The sequence below is a fragment of the Rhinatrema bivittatum genome, chromosome 7 (assembly GCF_901001135.1).
Source record: "Rhinatrema bivittatum chromosome 7, aRhiBiv1.1, whole genome shotgun sequence".
In the NCBI taxonomy this organism is placed as follows: Eukaryota; Metazoa; Chordata; class Amphibia; order Gymnophiona; family Rhinatrematidae; genus Rhinatrema; species Rhinatrema bivittatum.
In genome coordinates this window covers 220798533-220811996 of record NC_042621.1, presented here as the reverse complement: position 1 = coordinate 220811996, position 13464 = coordinate 220798533, and the positions used below count along the sequence as shown (strand labels likewise).

Here is a 13464-nt window from a genome sequence, read left to right as displayed (position 1 = left end):
GCTTTACATCCATTATTGTGGGTCAGGGGGGTTCCCGTGGATGCAAACTGTACTTTTACATCTAGCCCCGTGACGATCATGGGTCAGTGTGTCATGCATGTGAGAATCTATGATGAGCTGAGTCACATTCACATTATAAATGTCGTTATTAAATGATGAGTATACACTAAAATCCAACTCCTTCCATAACCCTGCCCCATATGACCAAAGCCCCGCCCCTGTCCCACCCCCACCCCACCCTGCCGGGCCATGGAAAAATGGTCTTTCTTGAAGCCGGTCCCTGGTGCAAAAAAGGTTGGGGACCACTGGTCTAGGCGGTTTACAAATAGAACATACATAATTCAGTTAGACATAAATATACAACAGTTAAAACATTACAAATTTCTTAATTTGTGCTTAAGGAATTATGGGTTAACTTTTATTAATGTAAGTTTATAAGCCCAGGTAAAAAGGTGAGACTTTAATAGCTTTTTTAATTCTCTACGGTTTGCAGTCAATCGAATATTGTCTGGAAGAGAGTTCCATAATGTTGGACCAGCTACTGAAAAGGCACGTTTTCTTGTTAAAGATAAACTGACAGATCTTATGGAAGGAATTTCCAGAATGCATTTGTCGAGAGAGCGGAGTTGTCTAGATGGTCTGTAAATTCTTAGCAGTGAACATAACCAGACTGAATTAACATTATGGAGTAAGTTATGTATTATGGATAAAATTTTATATGTTATACGAAATGATATTGGCAACCAATGAAGGTACTGTAATGTCTGTGTGATATGTTCTCTACGTGAAACATTACATAACAAATCGAGCAGTAGCATTTTGGACAAGTTGAAGGGGATGAATTGTTGATTGCGGTAAGCCAAGATATAACGAATTACAATAATCCAGGGTTGATAAAATTAAAGTTTGTGTGACTGATTGAAAATCATTAGGAAGTAATGTACCCAAGCTCTCCTAATTAGGGTGGGAAAGAGAGCCCAGCTCGGATGACACTAGCCCCGAAACTGGCAGTGTCCAAATCTTGGACATCAGGTCTGTAGTGTCCTGCAAAGGTGAGTAAAGACCGCCAGGTAGCCGCCCTACAGATTTTCTGCGGGGAAACCATCTGACACTCTACCCATGAAGCTGCCTGTGTTCGAGTAGAATGAGCCTTCAAGCTCTCCGGGACTGGACGACCAGACCCGATATAAGCCGATGCTATGGACTCCTTTAACCAATAGTTGCTTTAGATACTGACTGTCCCTTCTTTGCCCCATACCACAAAACGAAAAGGTGATCCGACAGACGGAACCCATCGGTAGCCTCAAGATAGAGCAACAAAGCAAGTCGAACATCTAGATGTCGAAATTGACTTGCACAAGGACCTGTGAGCTCTGCAGTAGGAAGAGCTGGAAGCTCCACTGATTGATTCACATGAAAGGCAGAAACCACTTTCGGCAAAAAAAAATGAGACAGTACGCGGTGATACCCCTGAATCTGAGATGTGGAGAAAAGGCTCCCTGCAGGACAAGGCCTGCAGCTCTGAGACCCTCCTAGCTGAACAAATGGCCACCAAAAACACCACCTTCAACGTGAGATCCTTTAAGGTAGCTTTCCTGAGCGGCTCAAAGGGGGCCTCTCACAAACCCTGGAGAACCAGGTTTAGACTCCGAGAGGGGCATAGCCTGCGAGTTGGGGGGGGGGGGGGGCACACATGCTTCACACCCCGAAGAAAACGCACCACATCAGGATGAGTCGCTAGAGGAGTATCCCGTGTGTGGATTTGCAAGCATCTTAGGGCAGAGATCTGAGCCTTCAGCGAATTATAAGACAATCCTTTGTCCAAGCCTTTCTGCAGAAAAGAGAGAACCGGAGAAACCGAAGCCCTACGAGGATCCACCGGAGGCTGGGCACCAGGCCTCGAAGACCTTCCATACATGAACATATGCCAGAGATGTGGAGGTTTTCCAGGCCTGCAAAAGGATGGAAATAACTGCCTCCGGATAACCTTTCTTCCTCAATTACCGCCTCTCAAGAGCCAGGCCACAAGTCAAAAACGATCCGCCTGGTCAAAAAATATACGTCATTGGCAAAGAAGATTCGGAATATGACAGAGACAGAGAGGGCCCTCAAGGGCCAGATTCACAAGGTCCGCGAACCAAGGCCTCCGTGGCCACTCCGGTGCCACGAGAATCACCCAACCTGGATGAAGTTCTATCCTCCAAAGAATCTTTCCCACCAGTGGCCATGGGGGAAACACAAAGGAGGACATTGTGTGGCCAAGGAACTACTAGGGCATAGACGCCCTCCTCGCTGTAATCTCTTCTGCGACTGAAAAAGCAAGTTTCCTTGGTATTTGAGTGAGTCGCCATCAAATCCACAAGGGGTTCGCCCCACCTGCGACAGATCAGGTGCATGGCGACCTCTGACAGCTCCCACTCTCCTGGGTCTAGCTGTTGTCGACTGAGAAAGTCCGCCTGTACATTGGTCGATCCCGCGATGTGAGATCCCGCTCTGCCCAGGACATCAGCTTCTTCGCTTGGGGACAACTCCTGGTTCCTCCATGCCAGTTGATATAGGCTATGGTCATCGCATTGTCAGACAGGACTCTAAACTGCCCGATTGTACAGGAGGGGTAGGAAGCTCTGCAGAGCCAGCCGGACGGTTCTCGTCTCGAGAAATTAACCAAGATACTTCCACCAGAGACCACCGACCCTGAACAGACGAGTCTGGCATAATGCTCCCCAGCCGGAGAGACTGCCATTTGTTGTCACCATCATCCACTGGGGTATCTCCAGATTCACCCTGGGCTCCAAGTTGTCCTGGGTGAGCCACCATGAGACTGGATCTGGCAACGTCTGTAAGTGGAAGGAGGAATTGTTCCGACAACAGGTTCCAGCATGACAGCAATGCCGCTTGAAGCGGTCTCATATGCGCAAAGGCCCACAGGACCAGTTCCAAGATTAAAGCCATGGAACCAAGAACCTGCAGGTAATCCCAGACCCTGGGCACAGAGGCTTGCAAGAGGCGTTGGACCTGGCTGCGCAATTTGAGGATTCTGACCTCTGAGAGGAACATCTTGCCCACATGGGTATCGAAGCATGCTCCCAAAAAAATTCAGGACCTGGGATAGGGTTAGATGGCTCTTGGCGAGGTTAACCACCCAGCCTAGAGATCTCAGGCGGTGGAGAATGACATCTACCGCCATCAAGCATTGGTCGGCCAACTTTGTCCAGATGAGCCGATTGTCCAGATAGGGGATGCACCAGAACCGCAACAAACTGCCACCACCACCATGACTTTGGTGAAGTTCATGGAGCCATGGTGAGGCCAAATGGTAGAGCGCAAAATTGAAGATGTTGACAGAGAACCATAAACTTGAGGTACCTCTGATGGTCCTGGCGAATCCAGATGTGGAGATAGGGTTCCATCAAATCCAATGCCGCCAGAAATTCGCCCTTTCGTACAGCCACGATGACAGAGCAGAGCGTCTCCATCCGGAAACACAGCACATTGAGAGCCACATTCACCTTCTTTAAATCCAAGATGGGACGAAAAGTCCCTTCCTTCTTGGGGACCACGAAGTAAATGGAGTAATAACCCTTTCGGTAATCTGATGGAGGAACCGGCAAAATGGCCCCCAGACTTTGGAGGCGCTCCAGGGTCTGATGAACAATAACCACTTTTTCTGGGGACTCACAAGGGGACACTAGAAACAGGTTGCGTAGTGGCCGAGCAAACTAATTCGTAGCCATGTTTTATCACACTGAGAACCCATTGGTCCAAAGTGATTTTGACCCACTCCTTGTAAAAAAGAGTCAGCCGACCCCCTTTGACCGGATCCAAGGTGTGGGCTGGCCAGAACTCATTGGGCAACTTTAGTCCCGCTGGGTCCCTGACCGGAACCATCAGGGGGTGACCTACGCCCATGGTAGGCCTGCGACCAAGACTGGAACCTCCCCAAGGTCCGTCTTTGGCCTGCGCCCTGCCGGAAATGCCTTTGGCCATGAAAACGAGGGTGAGCCAAAAATCTTCTGCCCCTTCGACCTATCCTCTGGGAGCTTATGCACCTTATTATCACCCAGCTGCTTTATTAGCTACTCCAAGTCCTCTCCGAAGAGCACCCTGCTTTTGAAAGGAAGAACACCAAGCTGAGCCTTTGAAGATACATCCACAGCCCAGTTACGGAGCCACAAGAGCCTTCTGGCAGAGACTGCCTACACCACTGTTCGCAACTAGGTGCGAAGCAGGTCATACAAGGTGTCCACACCATAAGTAACAGCAGCTTCAAGGCATTCCACCTGCTTAGCCTCTGGGGGCTCCAAATCCTTGGCGCTGAGCAACTGCTGCACCCAGCAGAGTCCCGCTCTGAACATGTAGCTACTTGCAGACCGAATACCCACGGTAGAAACTTCGAAAATCATCTTGAGATGACCTTCCAGCTTACGATCCTGGAGATCTTTCAACTCTGCTGCTCCGGCCACTGGGATGGTAGTCCACTTCGTGACTGCCAAAACTGATGCATCCACTTTCGGAACCCGTAAGAGATCCAAAATGTCTTCCGGAAGAGGGTAGAGTTTGTCCATTGCTCTGCCAACCTTAAGCCCAGTCTCCAGAGTGTCCCACTCCTGTGCCATCATTTGCTGCAACATGAAGTGGAGAGGAAAAGTTTGCGCGAGGCCCCGCAGTCCTGCTAAGACGGGATCCACTTTGTCCAGGGCTGGGTCCACAGGAGCTGCCATAATCCCCAATTCTTGCAGAACATGCGGGATAAGGGGGAGCCAGCTCCTCCCGACGGAATAGGTGGACCAACTTCCGGTCATCACCCTCAACCGAGGGGAGAGCGCCAGCCTCACGTCTGGGGTCCAGGCCATCGGAGGGTGGAGGAGGATCCTCCTGACCCGGTTCCTGATCGGACTCGTCCGTCTCCACCTCCCGGGGAGTTCCACGGCCCGCAGGGGTATGAACCATCCGGATTTGCGTCGCCACCAGCAGATCCTCCTTCCTAGCCATCTTCCCAGGTGGGTCCTCGGGAAACTGATCCCTGGGAAATCTTCTCTTTTGAGCACCACTGTCCAAAAAAGCCTGGTGCATTTAAAGGATAAATTCTGGGGAAAAGAAAAAAAAAAAAAGAGAGAGAGACTGGCCCCTATGAGACCCTCCCAGGGTACTTGGGCCCCCCCCCCCCCCCTGAGCCTCATCAGGGCTAACATCGGCAGGAGAGAGTGCCGGAGGAAGATCCCCTCCCCCTAATGCACCAGCCTCTGCCATGCGAAAAGAATCCAAAATGGCCGCCGTTCCCGCGCTGAGAGGGAAAGGATCGGCCCGCACCTCCGTGGCAGTTACAGCTCTGCCAGAGCCTGAGGAAATCAGCGCAGACCTGCCCGAAAAAGGCTCCCCACCAGGAAGACAATAAGTGCAGCAGTCCAAATCTCGGCCCAAAAATCGCTCCCCGTAGCGCGAGCAACAGCTCGAGTGGGGCATGCCGCCAGAGGAGCCATGTGTGCAAATGCGGGAGAACGGCGGGAGGCACCCAGCAACACTCACCACTGATTGGAGACTCGCAGCCAACCTGCTGGTAGCAAACACTGCTGCCTGCTCCGACCTCCTGCACTATGCGCTCTTTTTTTCCCCCCAAACAATTTCCAGGCAGAACAATTAAAGAGACAGCGGTGTTTTTTGTTTTTTTTTGTTTTGTGAAGAAAGGCAGAGGCTACAAGGGAATGGGGGGAGTGAACTGGACCACCAGATATCACCCCCTGTACCCCAAAGAGTTAAAGATGGGGTTCCCAACCCCTGCTTGTTCCTTGCTTGTGACCAGAGAGGATGGTCCCACCAGGACCTAAACTCCCGGGAGTGCGCTGTGTTCCAAGAATTTCTGGGTTTTTTTGTTTTTTTTAAGCTTGGGTCAGAACCAGAGGTTTTGCACCACCTTCATCTACTGGAGACAGAGAAATACTGAGGAGCAGCAGGTGGCATACCAGGTTAAGAGAGGACTCTCTCAAAGTTTTTCTCTGTTTCCATTTGCTGGAAGGGAGGCAAAACCCAGCTTCTGGACTGATCCGGGTACATACAGGGAACTACAAATTTAAGCACCTCACTTGTCGTGCCCCTTTCCAGATCATTTATAAATATATTCCTAGTACAGATCCCTGAGGCACTCCACGGTTTACACCTTTTTCCACTGTGAAAAGGAATTGTAACTGACAAAGCTTCCACACTTGCTGATACAGACAATAAAACATTGACGTATTTTATGCACACATTTAAAAAAAAAAAACCCAAAAAAAAACAAACCACATGATACATTTGGTTTACCCTGTAATACATACTACGAAACGAGAGCTGCCTACAAAATAAAAATGTTCCAAATATAAATACATTTTGAGAAGTATACTTTCTACAGCTTTAAAAAGAATGCCAGTTCAGTAAAACAGAAATTGACTTACTTTCACCAGAAGTTCCGTTACTTCATAATGACCATAAGAGCAGGCATTGTGGAGTGGCACCAAATCGCTAAGAAATGAACAAAAAAATAAATATACATAATTAGGAAAAGCAAAATGTCATAATTGTGACATAGCATATAGAAATACAGGAAATGTTGAGCTCCACATAACCATCACACATTAAATGGAGAGCAGCCATCAACTTAGACTTATGGGGAAACAATAAAACTGAACTGTGAACTCGTATTGCAAGTTTCTCATTTTTAATATTTTATTCAGAAACATTTCAGAACACAGAATTCTAGGAGTAGAAGCAGACCTTTTAATCTTCAAGAAAATTATTTTTTTTTTGTGCAGGTTGAGACCTCTTATTGAAGAAACATGAATCATTCAAAGGTGATCATGTATGTGAGCTTTCAAGGCCATACAGATTCCCCTTCTTCAGCACATCTTATATCTGAAGGATGCCTGGTTTTGAAGAGTCATTTTTGGAAAATTAATTTATTCATTCTTATAGACTATAATTCCATGAAATGCTCAAAGCAGGCTCAATGCCTATGTTCAATCAATAAAAGGTATGACAGCCTACAAAAGATAACTCAGGAGTTTTCAGGACTGGTGGCCTCAGCTCTGGCTAGGGGTTGCACTGAATACAGAGGCACTCGGCAACATATAATGCCCAAATTTTATTGTTTACAGAATTTTTTCTTATTATTTAACAAACATATTGCACAAGTCCCCTATATGCCCACACCATCCGCCTATCATTACATCATTAATAAATTGCTCCAATTCAGAGCAATTTTTTTTTTTTTTTTTTTTTTTTTTATTATACCGAGTTTCATGATGGAATCACATCAACCCGGTTTACAATTAACAATGTGAGTAAAGGCAGAGAGTAACATAGTAAAACATTTCCCAATTCAACGTCACATATAGAATGAAACTTAACAGGTATAATAACAATATTTAGGATGTGAGAAAGTTACAAAAAACAGGGAAAAATAACTAGGATCTGAAAGGGGGAGGAAATTGAAGGAAGAATATTAACATTTTATCCAACTGTATCAATTAATAAATATGTATAGTATAAAAATATAGATGAGTAGCAAAAATGATCAAATATGATGCTGTTGTGAATTATAATAATAAGATGCTGTGACTGCGTATGAAGTTAGTGGGTTTATTACAGTTCACTAACTTTGTGTTTGTGCTGATGGGTGGGGAATTTAATCCAGTTCTGGGAACGCTTTTTTAAAAAGCCACGTTTTTAGTCTCTTCCTAAAAGTTGGGGCGCATGGTTCTTGTCTTAAGTCCGGTGGGATGGAGTTCCAGAGGATTGGACCTGCTGATGAAAGAGCTCTTGAACTGTAGGATTTATGTTGGTAAGTTTTGGCATGAGGTACCTGAAGTGATTCTTTGTAATGTTCCCTGATGGGTCTGGCGGCTGTGTATTTTTTAAAAGGGATTTGTAAGTCAAGTTGAGTGTGTTGATGGATGTTCTTGTAGATAATCATGATGGTTTTGTACATAATTCTGAAGTGGATCGGTAACCAATGAAGGTCTTTGAGGATGGGGGAGATATGGTCGATTTTCCTGGAGTTTGTAAGTATTCTAGCTGCTGTGTTCTGTACCATTTGTAAAGGCTTGGTGTAAGAAGCTGGGAGGCCTAGTAGTAGAGAATTGCAATAATCTAGTTTGGAGAAGATTATTGCTTGCAGGATTGATCTAAAATCTTGCGCGTGGAAAAGTGGCTTTATTCTTTTCAGAATATGTAATTTGTGGAAGCAGTCTTTTGTAGTTCGGTTTATGAATGGTTTGAGGTTAAGACGGTTATCTAGGATGGCTCCTAGATCTCTTACCTGGGTGGTTTGTAGGAGGGTAGGTGGCTTTGAGAGCGTGATGTTGTTTTCAAGTGCTATAAGGAGATATTCCGTTTTCGACGCATTAAGGACTAGGTTTAAGCTGGTAAGGAGGTGTTTGATTTCTAGTAAACAACTATCCCAATATTCCATTGTTGACGAGATTGAATCTTTTATAGGGATCACAATCTGTACGTCGTCCGCGAAGAGGAAGTGTTTAAGGCATAGTTTTGTGAGTAGTTGACAGAGTGGTAGGAGGTATACATTAAATAGGGTGGGTGAGAGGGATGAACCTTGTGGCACCCCTCTGGTGGAGTGGTGATATTGTGATTCTGTATTGTGAATTTTGACCCTATATCCTCTGTTTTCCAGGAAGGTTTTGAACCATGTTAGTGAAGTAGCTGTCACTCCAATATTTGCTAGTTGTTTTAAGAGGAGGTAATGGTTGACGGTGTCAAAGGCCGCCGAGAAGTCGAGGAGGATTAGTAAAAATGCTTTGCCTTTATCGATGCCGGCGATGAGGAAGTCTGAAAGTGCAAGAAGTAGTGTTTCTGTGCTTGCAGCTTTTCGAAAACCATATTGGTTTGGAGACAGAATGCCGTGGTCTTCCAAGTAGTTGGAAAGTTGGGTGTTCACCAATTTTTCCATTATTTTGGCTATGAATGGAAGGTTGGAAATAGGGCGGAAGTTGTTGGGATCACTTGGATTTAGATTCGATTTTTTTAGGAGGGGTTTGATTGAAGCTGTTTTTAGATCATCTGGGTAGATACCCTGGGAGAGGGAACAGTTTATAATTTCGGCAAGGGATTTTGATATAGTATCAGGAATGAGAAGTAGCATTTTGGAAGGAATTTGATCAAAAGGGTGTGATGAAGGTTTCATTTTCTTCAGCACTGATTGTATCTCTGTGAGAGTGATGGGTTCGAATGCTTTAAGCTGTATATCTTTGTTAGGGAGAAGGTATGTGTTGTCTTGGGAGCTAGTGGTTAGTGATAGTTGATTGAGGAGGTCAGAGATTTTTTTGCTGAAATGAAGAGCCAGTTCGTCTGCTTTGGTCTGAGAGAATTCGGGTGGTATATCAGGAGTGATCGGTTTAGTGAGATTGGAAACGAAGGCGAATAGGGCTTTGGAGTCAAAGATGAGGTGATGAACCTGACGGGCATAGTAGTCTCTTTTTGTTTTCTGTGTACTGCTTTTGTATTGGTGGAGCGTGCGTTTGTAGTCTGAGAGTGAGGCTGGTGAAGGGGCTTTACGCCATTTTCTTTCTTTCTGCCGGAGTAGTTGTTTGAGATTTCTCAGTTCATCATTAAACCAGGGTTGTCTTTTGGATGCCTTTGAAGAGTGTTTTTTGGTGGTCAGTGGGCAAAGTGTGTTTGCTACTGATTTTGTTATTTTGGACCATGATTGAAGAGCGCTGTTAGGTGTAGAAACATCGATGGATGGTAATTCTGGGGCTAGAAGTTTGCTGAGGAGATCAGAGTTACATGTTTTTTTGTAGAGGAAAGAAGGTCTTGAGTCAGGCTTGGAATCTGGTTGTAGTAGGGAAAAGCTGGTGGAGATAAACTGCATGGTGTTTATATATAAACGATTAACTCATTAATCATTAAAATAGGAGCAATTTGCATGTGAAGAAAGGTGTGTAGCCCTTTGAAGAACTCCACCCATGAGATAGATGCTGGATCCAAGCTGAGGGGCGTTGGGTCCCTGGGGGTCCCTGTTTGTGGGGGTGTCTCGCTGGGAATTGCAAGGTCCGGGGTACCCACTGAGGAGCTACCGTGTTTCCCCGATAGTAAGACACCCCTGATAGTAAGACGTAGTGGGAATTTTAGGGGGGTCGGCTAATGTAAGACATCCCCCGAAAGTAAGACGTAGTAAAAAAGTTTTTAAATACCTGTCGGAGGGCCGCGTGGGTCCAGGCGGCTGGCGGCGGGAGCCGGGTGGTCGCGTGTTACCGTAAATCTAGGCCGCGGGCGGGTGGGCGCTTGTTCCAGGCGGCGGCGGCGGCAGCGGGGGGGGGGGGGGGGGGGGGGGGGGGCGGGTGGACGCGCGTTAAATCTAGGCCGCGGGCGGTGGGCGCTTGTTCAGGCGGCGGGTGGACGCGCGTTAGTTCGAGACGGGCGGCGGGTGGTCGCGTGTTAAATCTAGGCCGCGGGCGGGTGGGCGCTTGTTCCAGGCGGCGGCGGCGGCGGGCGGGTGGACGCGCGTTAGTTCGAGACGGCCGGCGGGTGGTCGCGTGTTAAATCTAGGCCGGGTCGCACAGGCGCGCATTCATTCACTTGCCGGTGGGGCAGCCCCCACCGGCAGTGAATGAATGCGCGCCTGTGCGACCCCTGCGATTCGATGCTCAAGGCAGTCACATGCCGTGACGTCACGGCATGTGACTGCCTTGAGCATCGAATCGCAGGGGTCGCATTCATTCACTGCCGGTGGGGGCTGCCCCACCGGCAGTGAATGAATGCGCGCCTGTGCGACCCGGCCTAGATTTAACACGCGACCACCGGCCGTCTCGAACTAACGCGCGTCCACCCACCCCCCCGCCGCCGCCGCCTGGAACAAGCGCCCACCCGCCCGCGGCCTAGATTTAACACGCGACCACCCGCCGGCCGTCTCGAACTAACGCGCGTCCACCCGCCGCCTGGAACAAGCGCCCACCCGCCCGCGGCCTAGATTTAACGCGCGTCCACCCGCCCCCCCCCCCCCCGCCTGGAACAAGCGCCCACCCGCCCGCGGCCTAGATTTACGGTAACACGCGACCACCCGGCTCCCGCCGCCAGCCGCCTGGACCCACGCGGCCCTCCGACAGGTATTTAAAAAATTCGACTGTTTTTCCAATATAAGACATACCCTGAAAGTAAGACATAGTGGGACTTTTGGGGGTAAAAAGAAAGTAAGACGCTGTCTTATATTCGGGGAAACACGGTATTACTTGGCCCTGAGTGGGACTTGCCCTGGGCTGGATCTCCCGGTTTCGTTCCGGGTGGTCTCCGGCTGCCGCGCTCGAGGGGGGCACCCGCTGCCTCTCAGCCGCGCCTGGGATCAGGCGCTAGGTTCTCGCCGTGATTCGGCCGCCAGACCGAGGCTCACCTCCGAGGGACCACGGAAATCACCTCGGGAAATCTCAACTGGGGGAGGGTCCCGAGGGTATCACCGCATGAGAGCAGGGCTCGTCTTCAGAGGTAGGTTTCATCTTCAAATTTGGGTTTTCTTCTTGAATTGGTTCTAACGCTGCGAGAGCATGCAGATAGTCCCTAACTGCTATGGAGACGAAAAATACTGACGAGTTGGACTTCCTGCAGGGTATATGTACTAGGGGCTGACGTCAGATTGAAATCTGATCTGTCTCCAACTGCTATCAGGAGTACACTATACCCATTGGTTTCTGAGTCCATCTGCTACATGCTAGGAAAGGGGTATCAGCTTCGCTCCCTGGCGACACTGGTGGGGGACCGGGGTGCCAGGGGCACCGAGAGCCCCACAGGCACCATGGGTCCTTGGGGAATCAATGGTGTTGAAGGACACGGTAAATCAAGGCTCGGCGGCCAGAGAACTGGTCGGGGGGGGGGGGGGGGGGGGGGGGGGGACACACACGGGGACGTACCCACTGGAGCATGTGATTCCTTCCTCATTGGAGGATCTGCAATGGGAATTGTCTCCGATCGCGGCCTCACCAGTTGCCCCTAATGGCAGCGAGGGCTCCGAGGGCATCAGCACGGGTTGCATTGGCAGTACACCGAGAATCCAGATCCAAAGTGGTCCAGCCAATGGCCACCCAGCATGGATGGGGCACGGCTCCGGTAACTGTGGGAGGCCCCGAGGGGGCTAGCGACTCAATGCCCTGCAGGGCTCATCCTACCACCATCCGCACTCTGCCCTCCAACTCCTCCTCAAATGCTGGAGATGACAGCATAGCTTTAGGAGAAGCAGGCGTAATCTGGTTTCCCTCGGAGCCCCGATGGGAACCAGTGGCCGGCATCGATATCGGTGGGAACCACCTCAGGCCCTCGGCCTCGATGGCACGGGGCCTCCTCGGTGGACGATGCCGGCGCCTTTCCAAGCTTGGAGTATGGGAGGAAGGTGACCGATGACTGTTTCCTCGATTTCTCCCGATGCTTGGCCTGGTCTTTCCTTGGTGCCGAGGACGATGGCTGTGATCCAGAACTAGAGAGGAAAGAGATAGACATGGGCTGATCCCCAGCACCTATTTCCCACTGGGTAATTGACAATGGAGGTGACAAGACGGAGCCAGTACCAACAGGGTCCTCTTTACCGCAAGGCATCAACCCGACACTGATGTCGAGTGTTCGGACTTCCTGGCCCCAAACAGCTTGTCCAGGCATGCTCAGCGACCCTTGGGGGTCATCTGAGCACAAAACAAGCAGCCACCTACATCTTGGGAGGCCCCCAGGCACAGAATGCAGACCATGTGGGGGTCTGTGATGGACACGGTCTGGGGGCACTGGGACAGCGGTGGAACCCGAAGGATGCCATGTAACAAAGCAACCACAGAGTGGATGACGGCCGGCAGCCACTGAGAAATGGCACCGTAGGTAACTGACCGCAAACAATGAGGTACTTACAACGACGTCTCTAGCTAGGGCCGGGAAAGGATCGAGGGACCTGGCTTGGGAAAAGAACAAGAGGAACTTGAAAATACAGTTTTCTGAAGTAAAAAGCACGAGCTCCACATCCACGAGGCAATAGCTCTGTGGAAAAAGAGAGACTGAGGAGGGACTAGTTTGGACGCATGGATAGTGGCATGCATGCTCAGTGTGCCTAGTCAAAATTCTAGAAACTCTGACGGAAGTTTTCATGCCAGGCTCCATCTGATGTCACCCACATGAGGACTACCATCCTGCTTGACCTAGGAGAAAATAAAAATTCTAATCATAGCAACCAATGGAAAAGAGTATGTTGGGAGGGGATAGCCCTACATAGTTGCAAATGAAGGTTCATGGTACCAGATCCCAGCCCTGTTTCTGATGGAGTAGGAATTGCAAAGCAGGAGGAGGAATCTAATAGGACCAACGAACAAAATATTAAAGAGTTATTTCCTGGCCAAGGGACTATGCAGCTGTAGAGTATAAACAGCAGAGACAGCTCATATTATAATATAAATTTCTGGGACACTAAAGGTGTTTTTGTGGCTGACACCTGGTCCCTTGGAGGCATCTCTT

The 13464-nt window shown here is 49.0% G+C and overlaps 1 protein-coding gene across 1 annotated transcript in view; it reads right to left on the bottom strand.

Annotated features, from left to right (window-relative positions):
- The window catches only part of TNKS2 (tankyrase 2), a 195548-nt gene that overhangs the window by 107127 nt on the left and 74957 nt on the right, over positions 1 to 13464 (bottom strand). Inside the window, exon 7 of the mRNA XM_029609867.1 lies at positions 6429 to 6495. Coding sequence (XP_029465727.1) covers positions 6429 to 6495 — 67 coding nt within the window. The remainder of the gene's footprint in view (positions 1 to 6428; positions 6496 to 13464) is intronic.